The 20,712-nt window shown below is 41.9% G+C and overlaps 1 protein-coding gene across 1 annotated transcript in view; it reads right to left on the bottom strand.

The window, feature by feature from the left end:
- Nucleotides 1-20,712, bottom strand: part of LOC112263258 (metabotropic glutamate receptor 7-like) — a 359,595-nt gene that overhangs the window by 63,397 nt on the left and 275,486 nt on the right. Inside the window, exons 8-9 of the mRNA XM_042329693.1 lie at nt 3,590-3,792; nt 2,573-3,305 (exon numbers count right to left, since the gene is read on the bottom strand). Of these exons, the coding sequence (XP_042185627.1) occupies nt 2,573-3,305; nt 3,590-3,792 (936 nt within the window). The remainder of the gene's footprint in view (nt 1-2,572; nt 3,306-3,589; nt 3,793-20,712) is intronic.

Genomic DNA, 20,712 nt, shown 5'->3' with positions numbered 1-20,712 from the left:
ACCTACTACCAAAAACACTTACCATTTTTTTGTCTTGCCCATTCACTTTCTGCATGGCACACGTGTAACAACCCAAATCTCAAATGTCTCAAGGCTTAGAAATCCTTCTACCACCTGTCTCCTCTCCTTCATCTCCACTGATTGAAGTGGGATCATAGCTTCAACTGGATTCACATGGTCTATCTAATGTGTTGTATAGTCAGTGTATGATATAGCGTGCCAGTCGGGTACAGATTAAGCAGGTAGTTTAGTTACAGTACCCTATTGTACAAAACAAAATGCATTCTCACTAGACTCAGCCAGCCCTTCAGCTGCATTGCAAATCCTTTTTGGTTTGCCGGTGGAATTTGTAAAGGCACAATCATTTTAGTTTATGAACCCTTTTCTGTTGCGCTTCGGGGTACATTTCTAACACCTATTTTCGGGAGCACTTAAGCCGTTTGTACACCAAAAGAATTTGGGAAATGCTAAATACAATAGAAAACAGGGGCGGTCTAAGACCAGAAATTGGCTCCGGTATTTTTAAGGCACTGGCCCATTTTTTTAAATTCTTTGAGGAACCCATTATAAGCCAGATAATGATCATTTCTATGCAAAAAAAATAACAAGTTAAACAGGCTCACTAGGTTAAAACTGGACTAGCCCATCTGGCATATTGTTTTTAAAATGGTTATTTATTTCACCTTTATTTAACCAGGTAGGCTAGTTGAGAACAAGATCTCAGTTACAACTGCGACCTGGCCAAGAATAAAGCAAAGCAGTTTGACACAAACAACAACACAGAGTTATACATGGAAATTGACAAACATACAATCAATTACACAGTAGAAAAATGTATATACAGGATGTGGAAATGAGGTAGGATAAGAGAGGTAAGGCAATACATTTGCCCGAAATGCCAGGCCAGTCCACCACTGATAATAATATTATCTATTGTACCACTGATAAAACAGATGGTTAAATTAAACTGAGTCTCTGACTACACTGTGATTCGGATTGAACAAAGGCAATCTCACAGTCAGCTTCACAACACCTGTATTCCACATACACACCCAGGTGTTGTAGTTTCCATTTCCTCAGACGTAATTGGTTTTAAGGCCAACTAGCAAGACAAGAGGGAAAAAAACACAGCCAGTGGTCAAGAAAGACAAACAACCACGATGATGACAAAAAGTCAGATAATCAAACATGGTTTATATAGAAATTAACTCACACCTAAACTGAGCAATTAATAAAAATAAAAAAGGTACCATCGCCATGCAGCCATATTATAGCTTATTATTTCTGATGATTTCATTCATTTCAGACACAAGTTGTATCCCAAAAAGCACTATGTGCCCTGGTTCAAAGTAGTGCACTATAAAGGGAATGGGGTGAACGTTTTGGACGCAACCATGGATAAGCCACAGCTGATCCTCTTATAGCTACAGAGGTTAAAGAGTCTAGATTGCCTTCAGCTAGCGAACAGACCAATTATAGCAACATCCAACTGTTCATGGCCTGGACATGGAATTTGAGATAAAACTGACACAAACAGCAATATGCCATATGTCTGAATGTCTCTATTGAGGCTAATAGCAAATGTATGTTAATTTCTTATCCACTGTAGTTGAGAGAAATATGGTTATGCCGTGCTGCTTTAAAAGTAGATCAACTTGCTTTAGCTTTAGTTAACAGACAATAAAATACCATTTGAAAGATGTTGTTTACGTCCGATTCAGCATCATCATTCTTAAGTCTTAGACCCATCCGTCTTTTAAACCTCAGCCCCCCTCCCAACCACACGTCAACGTGTGTGAGTCAGCGTGGCAATGTCCTTCAGAAAGTAGTCCGTTAAATTCAGGGCAACAATGTTTTTGGGAGCTGTAGCAACACTTCTCCAGTTGTACAAAACTATATATTTCCAAATATCTGTGGTTGCAAAGATGATCTATATAATGACCAGGCAATCCCCCTCCCCAATCTATTATAGAAAGAACCCTGTGACATCACAGACCAATCAGGAATGCTCACGGCATGTCCAACAACTCCATTATCTCAGCCAATCAGGACTAGCCAGGATGGATCCTGTCTTTCTCACTGTATAGCTCAGTACTTTTTCCTTGGCTAAAATCATCATTTAAAAAATTGTATTCATATTTATTAATGACCCCAAGTTTGTAATTTAAGCAACATGTTCAAGAAGGCATTTCTGGAAAAAAATACTAAAACAATAATGGCCCTACTGTGAAGTAGGAAGTCCCGTCTAATGGCTTAGTTCCTGTCACCGGTCACATATAAAATCAAAGGTTCTGTCTAATTTGCCAAGTCGTGGGTTGGCACATTGGTGCAACCAATATTAAAGTGTGCAAGCAAATAGGCCATCTGCCACCGGGTAACTTCCCCTCAGTGCTAAACTGAAAGTTCTCCAATATGACTTAATTGGCTGGTTACCCAGACACAGCTTAAACCTAGTCTTGGACAAATAAACACTTTCAATGGAGAATATTACATTTTTTAGTCCAGGACTAGACATAGGCCCATTATTATTATAATAGTTAATAAATAGGAAACAATCTGAAATTAACCTTACCTTTTCTGCGGACTGAGCTGTCCCGAAGAAGATGGGAATGAAGGCTAGCCAGACGATACAGGTGGTATACATCGTGAATCCAATGGGCTTGGCCTCGTTAAAGTTCTCCGGGACGCCCCGCGTCTTGATAGCGTACACTGTGCACGTGACCATGAGTAGGATGCTATAACCCAGCGAGCATATAATCTGCAGATCCGTGATGTCACATTTCAACACTCCTCTAGCCTGGTCTGAGTTGAATGTCTTCTGTTCGTCGTAGTCGATGATGGTGTTAGGGGGATCCACACCGAACCAGACGAACACACCCAGTAGCTGAGCGGATATTAGGGAAGAGGTGATGGCCAGCTGAGAGGTCGGACTGATCAGCCTGGGTGCCGTCACAGACGTCTTACCTTCTTCGAAGATTCGGTAGATCCGGTTGGTCTTGGTGAGTAACGCGGCGTAGCTGATGCACATGCCCAGACCCAGGAAGATCCGGCGGAACGAGCATATGGCGACGTCGGGCTTGGCGATCATGACGAAGGTGATAATGTAACAGAGGAAGATCCCGGTGAGGAGGACATAGCTCAGTTCACGGCCCGACGCACGGACAATGGGCGTGTCGTTGTAGCGGATGAAGGTTGCCATGACGAAGATGGTGGCGATGATGCCCAGCATGGCGAGGAAGACGGGGATCACTGCCCAAGGGGAGTGCCACTCCAGCTTCACGATGGGGATGGGCTGACATGCCGTCCTTTTAATAGATTGATTGATTTATTAAGTTTAATTTAATTTGACAATTTAGAAAATACACATACAGACGACAAGACGTCAAGCAGTATTGTACTGTAAAACTTTTTTTTTATAATACTACTGTATCAAGGAGAGCATAAAAACGTTATAGAATTATCTGGGGTTGAACAATTCCTGAAACTTTCCCAATATTCCCAGGTCTTCCAGAAATCCCTGGGAATTTTGGGAACGTTTGTGTAATTTTTAAAGTCTTAAAGTTATGTCTACAGTGTTCCTGTCTGTCACCTGTTGGGGTTGGGCATCATGCTGTAGGAGCACAGCTTGCAGGATGTTTCATCATACTGGTACTGGTAGCCATCACAGGGTTCACAGTGCCAGCAACACGGCATGCCTTTCACTGCCTTCTTCCTCTGTCCTGTCTTGCAGGGTTGACTGCACACAGAGCTGGGGATCTCTGTCTGTCCGTCCGGCCACTGCATATCCTCGATCTGGAACACAGGATGGATGCGGATTCGACAGGAGTAGAACAATGAAAATTACTTTTTTTTAAGAACAAGTATTTTATATTTGATTTTATCCAGTCTGATTTGAGATTACATAAACCCACAATGCCATGTAACATTTAAGTTTTACTGACACATTTTTAAGACAAAAATAAACAATCCAATATCCTGCACTAGGAAGTAGCAGGCACAGCAAGAAGCCCTGGAGTGACTGCTGTGATTTCACAGTGCAGTGGACCCACAATGCAGTGGACCCTTAATCCCTCCCCCACCCCTAGAGCACTGGTTAGATGTCAATGTCATCACTCAGCATGTCACTCAGAGCAAATATGGATATTCTCAACTTCCTCCAAGAGAGGCAGAAAAGCAAGTAGGTTGAGCAGTACTAGCAGGTTAAGCAGGTTGAACAGTACTAGCAGGTTAAGCAGGTTAAGCAGGTTGAACAGGACGAGCAGGTTAAGCAGGTTAAGCAGGTTGAGCAGGTTGAGCAGGACGAGCAGGTTAAGCAGGACTAGCAGGTTAAGCAGGTTAAGCAGAACTAGCAGAACTAGCAGGTTAAGCAGGTTGAGCAGGACTAGCAGGTTAAGCAGGTTGAACAGGTCGAGCAGGTTTAGCAGGTTAAGCAGGTTGAGCAGGACTAGCAGGTTAAGCAGGTTGAACAGGACGAGCAGGTTAAGCAGGTTGAGCAGGTTAAGCAGGTTAAGCAGGTTGAACAGGTTGAACAGGACGAGCAGGTTCAAGCAGGTTGAACAGGACAAGCAGGACAAGCAGGTTAAGCAGGTTGAGCAGGTTGAGCAGGTTGAGCAGGTTAAGCAGGTTAAGCAGGTTGAGCAGGTTAAGCAGGTTGAGCAGGTTGAACAGGACGAGCAGGTTAAGCAGGTTGAACAGGTAGCAGTGAACGAGGTGGAGAGGGCAGAACAGACTGAAAGTCACCCACCGCAGCAATGTTAGCCACAGGTTTACCCATTCTACAGGTAAATATAACCATGTCTGTTAATATTACAGTTGTAGTCAAAAGTTTACACACAATTTGTAGTGACTCCAACCTAAGTGTATTTCAACCTCTCTACAAATGTCTTATTAACAAATTATAGTTTTTGCAAGTCGGTTAGGACATCTACTTTGTGCATGACACAAGTAATTTTTCCAACAATTGTTTACAGACAGATGATTTCACTTATAATTCACTGTATCACAATTCCAGTGGGTCAGACGTTTACATACACTAAGTTGACTGTGCCTTTAAACAGCTTGGGAAATTCCAGAAAATGATATCATTGCTTTAGAAGCTTTTAATAGGCTAATTGACATCCTTTGAGTCAATTGGAGGTGTACATGTGGATGTATTTCAAGGTGGTGGTGGGTTTAGCACACAGTAGACTGTTTTACCTCAAGCTGATCTACAGAGAGAACATAGATGGGTTTAGCTGGAGACTGTTTTACCTCAAGCTGATCTACAGAGAGAACAGAGGTGGGTTTAGCTGGAGACTGTTTTACCTCAAGCTGATCTACAGAGAGAACAGAGGTGGGTTTAGCTGGAGACTGTTTTACCTCAAGCTGATCTACAGAGAGAACAGAGGTGGGTTTAGCACACAGTAGACTGTTTTACCTCAAGCTGATCTACAGAGAGAACAGAGGTGGGTTTAGCTGGAGACTGTTTTACCTCAAGCTGATCTACAGAGAGAACAGAGGTGGGTTTAGCTGGAGACTGTTTTACCTCAAGCTGATCTACAGAGAGAACAGAGGTGGGTTTAGCTGGAGACTGTTTCACCTCAAGCTGATCTACAGAGAGAACAGAGGTGGGTTTAGCTGGAGACTGTTTCACCTCAAGCTGATCTATAGATTCTAAGTTTTATTTATTTGCACAAATTATAACAGGTGAAATACAGAGAGTTAAAAAGTTAAACATGGTTTACAAAGAATTCCCAGGTGAGTTGAAAAAGCCTGTGAAACTACTATTAAATTACTGTGTGTGTGTTTGTGTGTGTGAGAGAAGGAGGGTGATTTTGGTACTGCGGGATTCTTTAATTAGTTTTTCTCATTGAACAGGTCAGAGTGTATGTTTGAAGTTGGCGGGGTGATGAGAGGTGTTGGGTTTGCGCCAGACAAAGCGTTTTCCTTGGTGGCCAAAGTGCTCAATTTAGTCTCATCTAACCAGAATACCTTCTTCCATATGTTTGGGGAGTCTCCCAAATACCTTTTGGCGAACACCAAACGTGTTTGCTTATTTTTTTCCTTTAAGCAATAGCTTTTTTCTGGCCACTCTTCTATAAAGCCCAGCTCTGTGGAGTGTATGGTTTAAACTGGTCCTATAGACAGATACTCTCTGCTGTGGAGCTTTGCAGCTCCTTCAGGGTTATCTTTGGTCTCTTTGTTGCCTCTCTGACTAATGCCCTTCTTGCCTGGTCTGTGAGTGTTTGTGGGCGGCCCTCTCTTGGCAGGTTTGTTGTGGTGCCATATTCTTTCCATGTTTTAATAATGGATTTAATGGTGCTCTGTGGGATGTTCAATGTTTCTGATATTTTTTTATAACCCAACCCTGATCTGTACTTCTCCACAACTTTGTCCCTGACCTGTTTGGAGAACTCCTTGGTCTTCATGGTCCCGCTTGCTTGGTGGTGCCCCTTGCTTAGTGGTGTTGCAGACTCTGGGGCCTTTCAGGACAGGTGTAAATATACTGAGATCATGTGACAGATCATGTGACACTTAGATTGCACACAGGTGGACATTATTTAACTAATTATGTGACTTCTGAAGGTAATTGGTACTCACCACTTTTCTGTTTTTTACAAGTCATTTTTTAAATTTCACTTCACCAATTTGGACTATTTTGTGTATGTACATCCAAATAAAAATCCATTTAAATTACAGGTTGCAACAACATAGAAAAAATGCCAAGGGGGGGTGAATACTTTTGCAAGGCACTGTATCATGGCCTACAGCATGGTCAAATAAGATGAATGTTTCCGGTATTTTCAGACTACTAAACAACTACTGATTTAGAACCATGGAGAGTTACCGCAAATCGCAAAGAAAACAGGTGCTTCCTCCACTATTCTACCACCATAGAGTACCACAGTATGAGTCATAATACCAGAGTGCCAAGTCGAGGTCCAAAAGGTTTCTTAACAGCTTCTACCCCCAAGCCAAAAAGACTCCTGAACAGCTTCTACCGCCCCAAGCCAAAAAGACTCCTGAACAGCTAATCAAATGGCTGCCCAGACACCGCACCCCCCCCCAAACCCTTCCTGCCTCTTTTACGCTAATGCTTCTCTCTGGTTATTATGTATGCATAGTCACTTAAACTCTACCTACATGTACATATTACCTCGACTAACCAGTGTCCCCTCACATACCTTTATATGTACATAGCCTCGCTACTGTTATTTTACTGCTGCTCTTTAAACATTTGTTGTCTTAAATTTTGTACTTATTTTTACATGTATTTTACATTGTTGGTTAATAGCTTGTCATTTCACTGTAAGGTCTACACATGTGACAAAAACAATTTGATTTGATTTAATACCCTAAAAACCTAGCAGTCAAACAAGGAAATGGTTCCAATAGTTTTATAGAGCCCCACAGTGGAGGTGTCATAATACCCATAACACCTAGCGGTCAAACAGGGAAATGGTTCCAATAGTTTTATAGAGCCCCACAGTGGAGGTGTCATAATACCCCAAAAACCTAGCAGTCAAATAGGGAAAAGGTTCCAATAGTTTTTCCACCATTCATTTTTCCCATGGTGGATTTTTAGAAACCAGTAAAATAGGTGCTGTTGTTGTATTTACCAAAAAATGTCATGCTAATTAGTTACTAATGTGTCATAAAGAACAACACATGCCATGATGATCTGAATCGAGGCTAAGGTAAGAATCTCTGGATTAACTATCTATAATGTTAGCTCAATTTAGTGATAGATAAATTCAGTAAACTTCTTTAAATTGTCAATTTTGTGAACTGTTTTTGTGCAAGTTTACATTTGACACGATAACTGTTAGCAAAAGTGTCAGCTAGAGATGGCGTGAAGGAGCTTGCAGGGATTTGTAGTTTTGTGTGATGTCTACTTTGATGGTATTTTTTGGGATATGAATAGACCCGATTTAAAAATAAATAGACCCGATTTATTGATAAAAGTCACCTTGTTTAAGAGAGATTTCCATGGTTATCAAAATGTCACACACCAGGGTAAGACTTCACAAAACACAGCCCTTATTCTTATTTTAAAATTCTCTATTGGGAAAATGAGTGGTGGAAAAAAAACCCGATTGGAACCATTTCCCTGTTTGACTGCTAGGTTGTGTGGGTATTATGACACCTCCACTGTGAGGCTCATCTATGCTTAGTCTAACACAGTGACAACCACAGGTAACAAAAATGATTTAGTCCAATCAATGTCATCTGAATATGATGTGGCTGTCCATGGTACTGGTGTGTGTGTGTGTGGGTTGGTGCAAGTAGAACAACATGTTGACTCACCCTACTTGTAGAGAAAAGCCATGCCATCCTCCTTTTCATGTTGACTAAATGGTTTATGACTCTTTTATTTTTTTGTTGTCCTAGGCTGCCTGGCTAAATCGCTTATTCGCTAGCCAAACCTCCTTTCATGGGTAACGGTGCACCAGGCTAGATAACATTACCCTAACGTTACTACATCTAGCTACATGTTGAACTTCCATCCTCTCAGGGGCACAATTTATTTTTATAAATGTATAATTATTTTTGTAACATTTATATAAGCTATGGTTGAATCAGAATCACCCTTATAATAATCATTGGCCAGTACGAAAAATGTAATAAAACCACAGGAGACTGAAAAGATTTGGCATAGGTCCTCAGATCCTCAAAAGGTTCTACAGATGCACCATCGAGAGCATCCTGACCGGTTGCATCACTGCCTGGTATGGCAACTGCTCAGCCTCCGACCGCAAGGCACTAAAGGGGGTAGTGCGTACGGCCCAGTACATCACTGGGGCCAAGCTTCCTGCCATCCAGGACCTCTATACCAGGCGGTGTCAGGGGAAGACCCAAAAAATTGGCAAAGACTCCAGCCACCCCAGTCATAGACTGTTCTCTCTGATACCGCATGGCAGGCGGTACCGGAGTGCCAAGTCTGGTCCAAGAGGCTTCTAAACAGCTTCTACCCCGAAGACTATTGAACATCTAATCAAATGGCTACCCAGACTATTTGCAGTGCCCTCCCCTCTTGTACACCGCTGCTACTCTCTGTTGTTATCATCTCTGCATAGTCACTTTAATAACTCTACCTACATGTACATATTACCTCAACTAACCGGTGTCCCCACACATTGACTCTGTACCGGTACCCCCCTGTATATAGTCTCACTATTGTTATTTTGTTGCTGCTCTTTAATTACTTGTTACTTTTATTTCTTATTCTTATCTGTATTTTTTTTTAAACTGCATTGATGGGCTCGTAATTGAACATTTCACTGTAAGGTGAAATACCTGTTGTATTCGGCGCATGTGACTAATACAATTTGATTTTGTCACGTTCTGACCATAGTTCTGTTATTTTATTCATTGTTTTAGTATGGTCAGGGCGTGAGTTGGGGTGGGCAGTCTGTTGGTTTCTGTGTTCGGCCTAGTATGGTTCTCAATCAGAGGCAGGTGTCGTTAGTTGACTCTGAGAATCATACTTGGGTAGCCTGGGTTTCACTTTTGGTTTGTGGGTGTTTGTTTCCATGTGAGTGTTTTGGCCACACGGTACTGTTTCGGTTTTGAAAATTCATGTTATTTTATGTTTAGTGTTCTGGGTTCTGGGTTTGAATTAAAAATCATCATGAACACTTACCACGCTGCGCTTTGGTCCGATCCTTACTCCTCCTCAGACGAAGAGGAGGAAAGCCGTTACAGATTTAAAGTCCAAATCCCTATCTCCATCCACGACTAATTTAGTAAAGGGACAATGTTAGCTAGCTAGCCAGCCACTGTAGGACAACGACACGATGAGATGCAACAATTCAAGTTTTCTGTCAATGACGTTTGGCTTCTAATGTGATGTGATTGGTGTGAAACCAAATCCAAACTGGCTTCCCTTTGTACTTTTTTTTTGGTCCGCCAGGACCATTCACAGCTATTATTTTATATTTGTTTTATCAAGGGAGGCCAAATGCTCGCTGGCTTCCTTTGCATTCGGCTTCCTTTGCATTCGGCTTCCTTTGCATTCGGCTTCCTTTGCATTCGGCTTCCTTTGCTACGGGCAGCAACAATGTCATACTCTTTTTTTGATCAGACAGCATAGGCAGCTGTTGAGTTCACTTGGATACTTTCTCCGGTGAGATACATTCAGCTTCCTGCAAATTGTAGGACATTTATGAAAAACAGAGAGACGAAATATTTAGCCTCTCTGTTTTTCATGTTATTATCTATTTTCTTGGTGACTTCCCATTGACAACCATGTCTGTGGAAGCGTCCCTAGACATCCAGGAACACACGACACTGATGATTAGTGACATTTTGTCTTTTCAAATATTGCATGACACATATTTTTAAATAATGCAGTCTACTAGTCAGGCTGGCCAGTACCCATAATCCTTAGTTTCCATCCAAAACAACAGTTTAGAACTGAATTATATTCATTTGTTCATGAACAAAGTTCTCATAAATCACTACTCTGCATTGGCATCACAGTTTTAGCCTATCCACACATTATTTCCTAACTGGCTAACTGCAAACAACTTTATCCAAGTAAATACATTTTAAATGTCTTAATTGATCCTTTTTCTGATAATGTTCATGATTGTCAAGGGATATTTTTACATTGTTAGCTTCATTAACCAATGGACACAATGATAGATTTCAATTTTATGTACTGATATCAAGCAGTATGAAAGGGATGATTGAGTGTTATATATATAGATATATCTTTCATCTTTCACAATATGTGGTGATAAAAACAAACAATAACATGGCTCTATTTTATTCCAGCAGTATTTCATCGAAATGTAAATTAATAAAACAATCACTCTAGACCATAATGATTGGTTGAGCAAGTGGATATATTTTCTCTGGGTGATGTAAATCAACTAAAGAATCAAGAATATTCACTCAGAGAAGGGATAAGGAGAGATACTGACATGCAGTGCCTTCAGAACGTATTCATAGCCTTGTCTTTTACCAATTTTTTTTTTTCTTCACATTTTCAAACATTCCATTTATATTTTCCAATGGGGCTATACATTTGGGTGAGATTTTTTTCTTACGTGAGTAGCCTTGTTTCACTGCCAAAAATAAATTAAAGCATCTAGTATTCAGCGAAATAACAACACAATGTCAAATACAGGTAGCCTAGTCAAATAATTATCATCCAATCACATTAGCCGTTACTCTCTAGCGGGAATTCCACTAGCGGTCCGTATGGAGCCAAATGTAGCTGCTGCTCATGTTGGTATCTGTACTGATGGAGCAAAAGCCATGACTGGGAGACATAGTGGAGTGGTAACGTGTGTGCAAGCAGTTGCTCCCGACGATACCTGGGTACACTGCAGCATCAACCGAGAGGCTCTTGGGTACACTGCAGCATCCACCGAGAGGCTCTTGGGTACACTGCAGCATCAACTGAGAGGCTCTTGGGTACACTGCAGCATCCACCGAGAGGCTCTTGGGTACACTGCAGCATCAACGAGAGGCTCTTGGGTACACTGCAGCATCAACCGAGAGGCTCTTGGGTACACTGCAGCATCAACCGAGAGGCTCTTGGGTACACTGCAGCATCAACCGAGAGGCTCTTGGGTACACTGCAGCATCAACCGAGAGGCTCTTGGGTACACTGCAGCATCCACCGAGAGGCTCTTGGGTACACTGCAGCATCAACCGAGAGGCTCTTGGGTACACTGCAGCATCAACCGAGAGGCTCTTGGGTACACTGCAGCATCAACCGAGAGGCTCTTGGGTACACTGCAGCATCCATCGAGAGGCTCTTGGGTACACTGGGCATCAACCTGACACTGCAGCATCCACCGAGAGGCTCTTGGGTACACTGCAGCACCGAGAGGCTCTTGGGTACACTGCAGCATCCACCCAGAGGCTCTTGCTGCCAAGGGAATGTCTGACAGCATGAAAGACGTTTTGGACACTACAGTGAAAATGGTTAACTTTGTTAAAGCAAGGCACCTGAACCCTCATGTATTTTCTGCATTATGCAATGATTTAAAAAAATACATATATTTCACCTTTAATTAACCAGGTAGGCTAGTTGAGAACAAGTTCTCACTTACAACTGTGACCTGGCCAAGATAAAGCAAAGCAGTTCGACACATACAACAACACAGAGTTACACAAGGAATAAACAAACATACAGTATAAAAAGTATATATACTGTGTGTGCAAATGAGGTGGGATAAGGAAAGTAAGGCAATAAATAGGCCATGGTGGCGAAGTAATTGCAATATAGTAATTAAACAATGGAATGGTAGATGTGCAGAATATGAATGTGCAAGTAGAGATACTGGGGTGCAAAGGTGCAAGACAAATAAATAAATACAGTATGGGGATGACGTAGTTGAATGGGCTATCTACAGATGGGCTATGTACAGGTGCAGTGATCTGTGAGCTGCTCAGACAGCTGGTTCTTAAAGCTAGTGAGGGAGATATGAGTCTCCAGCTTCAGTGATTTTTGCAGTTCGTTCCAGTCATTGGCAGCAGAGAACTGGAAGGAAAGGCGGCCAAAGGAGGAATTGGCTTTGGGGGTGACCAGTGAGATATACCTGCTGGAGCGCGTTCTACGGGTGGGTGCTGCTATGGTGACCAGTGAGCTGAGATAAGGCGGGGCTTTACCAAGCAGAGACTTGTAGATGACCTGGAGCCAGTGGAATGGGCGACAAATATGAAGCGAGGGCCAGCCAACGAGAGCGTACAGGTCGCAGTGGTGGGTGGTATATGGGGCTTTGGTAGCAAAACGAATGGCACTGTGATAGACTGCATCCAATTTGTTGAGTAGAGGGTTGGAGGCTATTTTGTAAATTACATCGCCAAAGTTGAGGATCGGTAGGATGGTCAGTTTTACGAGGGTATGTTTGGCAGCACGAGTGATGCTTTGTTGCGAAATAGAAAGCCAATTCTAGATTTAATTTTGGATTGGAGATGCTTAATGTGAGTCTGGAAGGAGAGTTTACAGTCTCACCAGACACTTAGGTATTTGTAGTTACATATTTTAAGTCAGAACCATCCAGAGTAGAGATGCTGGATGGGCGGGCAGGTTTGTCTGGAGGGTAGTTAATAACACAGTCTCCAAAGAAGGGCCAGAGGTATACAGAATGGTGTCGTCTGCGTAGAGGTGGATCAGAGAATCACCAGCAGCAAAAGCGACATCATTAATGTATATAGAGAAGAGAGTCGGCCTGAGAATTGAACCCTGTGTTACCCCCATAGAGACTGCCAGAGCTCCGGACAACAGGTCCTCCGATTTGACACAATCATTTGAGCAATCATTTGAGAAACCAAGTCTGTTGAGTCTGTGGTGATTGACAGAGTGGAAAGCCTTGGCCAGGTAGATGAATACGGCTGCACAGTATTGTCTCTTGTCGATAGCGGTTATGATATCGTTTAGGATGAGGTGCACCCATGACCAGCTCTGAAACCAGATTGCATAGTCGAGAAGGTATGGTGGGATTCGAAATGCTCGGTAATCTGTTTGTTAACTTGGCTTTCGAAGACCTTAGAAAGGCAGGGTAGAATAGATATAGGTCTATAGCAGTTTGGGTCTAGAGTGTCTCCCCCTTTTGAAGAGGGGGATGACCGTGGCAGCTTTCCAATCTTTGGGAATCTCAGACGATACGAAAGAGAGGTTGAACAGGCTAGTAATAGGGGTTGCAACAATTTCGGAAGATCATTTTTGAAAGAAAGGGTCCAGATTGTCTAGCACGGCTGATTTGTCGTGGTCCAGATTTTGCAGCTCAATCAGAACATCAGCTATCTGGATTTGGGTGAAGGAGAAATGGTGAGGCTTGGGCGAGTTGCTGTGGGGGCTGCAAGGCTGTTGATCGGGGTAGGGGTAGCCAGGTGGAAAGCATGGCTAGCTGTAGAAAAATGATTATTGAAATTCTCAATTATAGTGGATTTATCAGTGGTGACAGTGTTTCCTAGCCTCAGTGCTGTGGACACCTGGGAGGAGGTGTTCTTATTCTCCATGGACTTTACAGTGTCCCAGAACCTTTTTGAGTTTGTGCTACAGGATGAACATTTCTGCTTGAAAAAGCTAGCCTTAGCTTCCCTAACTGCCTTTGTATATTGGTTCCTAACTTCCCTGAAAAGTTGCATATCACGGGGACTATTCGATGATAATGCAGAAAGCCACAGGATGTTTTTGTGCTGGTCAAGGGCAGTCAGGTCTGGAGAGAACCAAAGACTATATCTGTTCCTGGTTCTACATTTTTTGAATGGGGCATACTTATTTAAGATGGTGAGGAAGGCATTTTTAAAGAATAACCAGGCATCTCTACTGATGGAATGAGATCAATATCCTTCCAGGATAAACTGGCTAGGTCGATTAGAAAGGCCTGCTCGCTGAAGTGTTTTAGGGAGCGTTATACAGTGATGAGGGGTGGTCGTTTGACAGCAGACCCATTACGGATGCAGGCAATGAGGCAGTAATTGCTGAGATCTTGGTTTTTACGGTTACAGAAGTCATCAAAAGAGAGCGCCTGGGGAATAGGAGTGAAGCTAGGCACTGCAGGGCCTGGATTCACCTCTACATCACCAGATGAACAGAGGAGGAGTAGGATAAGGGTACGGCTAAAGGCTATAAGAACTGGTCGCCTAGTACGTTCGGAACAGAGAGAAAGGGAGCAGGTTTCTGGGCACGATAGACTAGGTTAAAGGCATAATGTACAGACAAAGGTATGGTAGGATTTGAGTACATTGGTGGTAAACCTAGGCATTGAGTAATGATGAGAGATATTGTCTCTAGAGACGTTTTAACCAGGTGTTGTCACCGTTTTTGTGGGAGGTGGAACTAAATGATTGGTTAAGACATATTGACCAGGGCTAGAGGCTCTACAGTGAAATAAGAGAATAATCACTAACCAGGACAGGAATGGAGAAGGAAAATTTATATTAGGGAGAGGCATGCGTAGCCAAGTGATCATAGGGGTCCAGTGAGGGCCTCTGATTCCAAAGGTTGTAAGGTCGTATCCAGCATTAGAATGTGATTTTAGATTATTGTGTCTTAATGTTTGGAAAGGCTTTGAAATGTGACGTTTGAAAAACGTGGATGAATGTCTAATTCTGGCTGTGAGAGAGAGCTAGTTGCTGGTAGATTTTGTATTGGTATCATGATGAAGATACTCTCAATGTATGACCCTTTACGCCTGCTGACTAACAGAGCAGAGTGAAGGTATGACACTTTACGCCTGCTCCCTAACAAAGCAGAGTGAAGGTATGACAATCTATGCCTGCTCCCTAACAAAGCAGAGTGAAGGTATGACAATATATCCCTGCTCCCTTACAAAGCAGAGTGAAGGTATGACAATATATCCCTGCTCCCTAACAAAGCAAAGTGAGGGCTTGAAAGAGAAGAAACCTGGATAAAAAATATATAATTGGCCTTGCCTTGGGCTCTGTTTTTGAAATATAACTTTTTATATATATATGACAGCGATTCCACACTTTGACATGAGGCTGCGTGAGAACAATATTATTTGTATTTTATGTTATATTTCATTATGTTCTTAGCTATAATTCTATAACATGTGTGTTGACTCAGATCAGGTCAGCCTAACAGTGTGTCTTGTCAAAACAACTATTGATTTCATATGCATGGCACAGCCATCTAGGATGCACAGACTCAAAAACTAAACTAAACTAAACTCAAAAATATGCCATTCTATTCTTTTAAAAAGACATTTTATTCGTCTTATAATGTTTCTTAGGACCTGCCTAAAACAAACGAATAATGGATATTCTCACTGTTGGTGTATATTCAATGGATTTACTAAAAATAGACCCACACCCACATCCGCCCCAGTCTACTCCCACTCTTACACTTGCCGACATGTGCAGGGAGATATGAAAGACTTATCCCGGCAAGAATATGGTGAAATTGGATGAATTGGGCTCTAAAAAACAAATGTGTATACATTCCTTTTTTACAGGTAACATACAGGTAACATACCATAAACTCTGCCTGTAAAAGGGAACTACAGAAACAGTCATGAACATTATAAATAAACTCAGGGGATTTTCCTTTATATTGTATAACCTGACCTAGAATTACTCTGGGCACTCGTTAACTGCAATACAGTTAAAGTTAACAGTTAAAATCTAACTAGGGCCCAGTCTGGAAACATTCCTGGCTCTTACTTTTTGAGACCCAGGGAGATTATATTTTAGTTAAAGCATGGTAACACTTTTTATTTACAACTTTTATGTTTTCCTTAAAAAAAACACACACAACTATGCCTTTCCATCTCTGAGTGGGGAAACGGTCTCACTGTCTGTCTGTCACCTGGGGATTAATTAGCATTTTTCAAATGTGCGAGTAAATAGAGCTGAATATATTGATAAAAGTCACCTTGTCTAAGAGCGATTTACGTGGTATTTAAAATGTCTCGTCAGGGTAAGCGTACACTAAACACAGCCCTTATTTGAGTGGTATTTAAAATGTCTCGTCAGGGTAAGCGTACACTAAACACAGCCCTTATTTGAGTGGTATTTAAAATGTCTCGTCAGGGTAAGCGTACACTAAACACAGCCCTTATTTGAGTGGTATTTAAAATGTCTCGTCAGGGTAAGCGTACACTAAACACAGCCCTTATTTGAGTGGTATTTAAAATGTCTCGCCAGGGTAAGCGTACACTAAACACAGCCCTTATTTGAGTGGTATTTAAAATGTCTCGCCAGGGTAAGCGTACACTAAACACAGCCCTTATTTGAGTGGTATTTAAAATGTCTCGTCAGGGTAAGCGTACACTAAACACAGTCCTTATTTGAGTGGTATTTAAAATGTCTCGCCAGGGTAAGCGTACACTAAACACAGCCCTTATTTGAGTGGTATTTAAAATGTCTCGCCAGGGTAAGCGTACACTAAACACAGCCCTTATTTGAGTGGTATTTAAACCAGGGTAAGCTTACACTAAACACAGCCCTTATTTGAGTGGTATTTAAACCAGGGTAAGCGTACACTAAACACAGCCCTTATTTGAGTGGTATTTAAACCAGGGTAAGCGTACACTAAACACAGCCCTTATTTGAGTGGTATTTAAACCAGGGTAAGCTTACACTAAACACAGCCCTTATTTGAGTGGTATTTAAACCAGGGTAAGCTTACACTAAACACAGCCCTTATTTGAGTGGTATTTAAACCAGGGTAAACCTACACTAAACACAGCCCTTATTTGAAGTGTTTCTAAAATGAATGGTGGAAAAAATTATGGGATCCATTTCCCTGTTTGACTGCTAGGTTTTATGGGTATTATGACACCTCCACTGCGGGGCTCTATTTCAACATAATCTAATCACCTAGGCTTAGTATTATACAGTGACAACTAAAAGCTACCAAAAAACTATTTAGTTCAATCAACGCCAACTAAATATGATGTGGTTGTCCATGGATACTGATGTGTGTGTGTGTGTGTGTTTACAAGTAGAAAAAACATGTTGACTCACCCTACTTGTAGAGAAATGCCATCCTCCTTCTTTCATACTGACTAAACGGTCTATGACTCAGTCCTACACATTTTTAGTTTTTGTTGTCTTAGGCTAAAATGCTTATTCGCTACCCAAACGTCGTTTCATGGGCAAAGGTCTCTCTCTCTCTCTCATATCCATTTATCCCTCCATTGCCTCCCACTCACTCATTCTCTCCATCCACCTGCTCAGTAGATAAACATCGACATTACAGGGAACATCTGACAATTTGAAACACATCTCAATAGCACATCTCAACCATGTTGTGAAATATCCATATGCATGTAAATGCAAGTCCCCTGTTCTGCATTCGTAATCAGATGTATAACATAGTACCTAAGATTGGAAATACTCTAAATAGCTTTACTATTGTTTAGTCTCTCGTGACATCCTTAACATTAATCTCACACACCCACAACTAAAATATTGTGTAATTGCATCAGATGCTCGATTAAGTTCTGTGGGGGGGGGTGTTTATAAAATGTACTAATGCGACTAATGAAGTCTCCACCCCTCTAAACAGAAAATCTCTCGCACCATCAAATTGGGATTTTTGTCCAATGATCAGTTCCTCATTAGTGGTCTCATCACACATCCTGTAGACAGCTGCTAATTGTACAGTATGCTACATGCATCTTTCCACAAGAGATTGCCTTATCATAAAATCGTAGGACACGATTCAGTCACAGGTGACTTGGTTCCCTTTCAGTCCGTCACTCGGTATTAACAACCAATCATATACACCTGAAGAAAACCAAAAACACCAACGGGCCAATGAATGCAGAGCCCTGCCTTCCTGGATATAACACTGTGGCTCACATTCATTTCCTCAATTTTTTTAATGCTCTTCAGCTCACCTGAAGGAGAACGTCTCATACAATTTACAAGCACGCATTTACAAGACTATGAGATTCGGCTCTGACTGTCTGTTAGTGGTGAGAGAATACTTATCGCCTTGATGTTGCGAGTTTTGGGTCTTGGTGTTGTGCTAAACGTCTACCACTTCTTCTCTGCTTGTGTAGCAAGTCCTTCCTCACCAGTTCAAAAGTATATACATATACATATACCTTCCTCACCAGTGGTAAGAGTCAGTTCAAAAGGCCATATGGATTTTAACCTCTGACTGTGCCCCAGGGCTTGTGGTTTCACAGTGAAAGTTAAAGACACCCACAAGCGTTGTCCTGTTTGCCCGGGGTGGAAACAGGCCAAGGCTGCCTTGGCTCGGGCCAGTTCTTGTGACAGGTGTCACGGGCTGAATGAAGACTTCGTTGTACGCTGATTTCTTAGGAAGATTGGGGTTACTGGAGAAGGCAACTCTCTTTGAAAAAAAAAATGAACTGTGTGCGGCGGCCTTAGGGAGAGAAAGGCTGTTTGGTTCCGGAGGACCAGTGTCATCTCTAGTTGACTTTGTCACAAATAGCCTACCGAAGCAAGGGGAATGTGTATTGGGCGAGTCAATTTCGCCGAAGGGGTGTTTGGCTCAGCTTTGGAATCCATGCAGTCCCTTCCCGAGGATAAGCAAAAACAGGAAGTGGCAGTACTTTCTTGCTGTGTTTACTTCCTTTTGGGAACTCATGCAATACGACCTTCCTGCTGGGAAAATGCACTTGAACGCCCCCACAAACTCTTGATTATGACTAGGAGACTTATGATATCTGGAACCCAAACCTTTTCACATACAGGGCTTCGATGTCAGGCACCACTGAGATGGACGAACAGCGCCTTTGTTTTGGGGCTGTCAACGGTGACATTTTGTTCATTTGGTGGACGCTCTTACCCTATGACCTATTACAAAAACGTTGTCTTGCACATTTAAGTGTTTGCCCTAGCATTTCACAGCTGATTCAAATAACCAACTAATCATGAAGCTTTGATCATTTTAATCTGTGTAGTATTAAGGCAAAACCCCAAAACGTGCCCACCTTGGGACCGAGTTTAAGAAATTTGGCTTATGGTGTCCAAGGGTAGCCGCTTCGGCGTCTAATACATTCGGTGCGTCCATCAATCTGAGGATGCATATTTTCAAGTGGTCTATACTTTAAAAAAAATCTTACCTATATTTAACTAGTCAAGTCAGTTAAGAACAAATTCTTATATTCAACGACAGCCTAGGAACAGTACAGTGGGTTAACTGCCTTGTTCAGGGACAGAATGACAGCTTTTTACCTTGACAGCACAGCGATTTTATCTTGCAACCTTTCGGTTACCAACGCTCTACCCACTAGGCTACCTGCTGCCCCACATCCTCACCACAATATTTCTGAGATTTCATTTCAAGGACACCCTCTATGAGGGGATTTTGAAAACATATCAGTGGTGTTTGAGGGTTGGTGGCAGGTTGAAGGTCAGTAATGGGACCAGGGATATCTGATCTACAGTCAGTAATGGGACCAGGGATATCTGATCTACGGTCAGTAATGGGACCAGGGATATCTGATCTACGGTCAGTAATGGGACCAGGGATATCTGATCTACGGTCAGTAATGGGACCAGGGATATCTGATCTACAGTCCATTACTTACACTACATATACAGACTGGCTGACATTTCCAACACTTTCAGGGTAATGGCAGATCAATATTTACAAATGATCTACAATACTTAGTTCCTTGAGGGGTCAGATGTGAAGGGATATTTGAAATCGTTGGTATCACACTTGAAGAACAACGAATTAACAACAAGTTTAACAACTAGTAAACATCAGTGTTTGTAAATTACCCAATTTGAGCAACCTGGTCTCAGACCATTTCATGTTATTCTGTACATAAATCCAAGATACTCCATTTAATATGATATGTTCTGTTTCGTATGGTATGTACCAAGTTGTTGATGTCCTTCACCCATTTTGTATGATATCATAGAAATTACAATTCATATGTTATGTTATGAATTTGCAAAACATATTATATGTTACCAAGTCTAGCTAGGTGGCTAATGTTAGCTAGGTGGCTAATGTTAGCTAGGTGGCTAATGTTAGTTAACTGGCTAACATTGTCTAGGCCAGGGGTTAGGGTTAAGTTTAGGAGTCAGGTTAGGGTTAGCTAAAATGATTACGGTTAGGGTTAAGTTTAGGGGAAGGGTTAGCTAACATGCTAAGTAGTTGCAAAGTAGCTAAAAAAGCAGTAAGTAGTTGAAAATATGCTAATTAGCTCAAATGCTAAAGTTGTCCTTGATCAGATTAGAATTTGCAACCATTGGGTTGCTAGATGTTCGAGATATAGGACAACTCATCCAGCCTGAACAACCACCCGACTTTAG

Source organism: Oncorhynchus tshawytscha, linkage group LG02 (genome assembly GCF_018296145.1).
Source record: "Oncorhynchus tshawytscha isolate Ot180627B linkage group LG02, Otsh_v2.0, whole genome shotgun sequence".
Taxonomy (NCBI): domain Eukaryota; kingdom Metazoa; phylum Chordata; class Actinopteri; order Salmoniformes; family Salmonidae; genus Oncorhynchus; species Oncorhynchus tshawytscha.
This window is presented reverse-complemented; position numbering and strand designations above follow the sequence as displayed.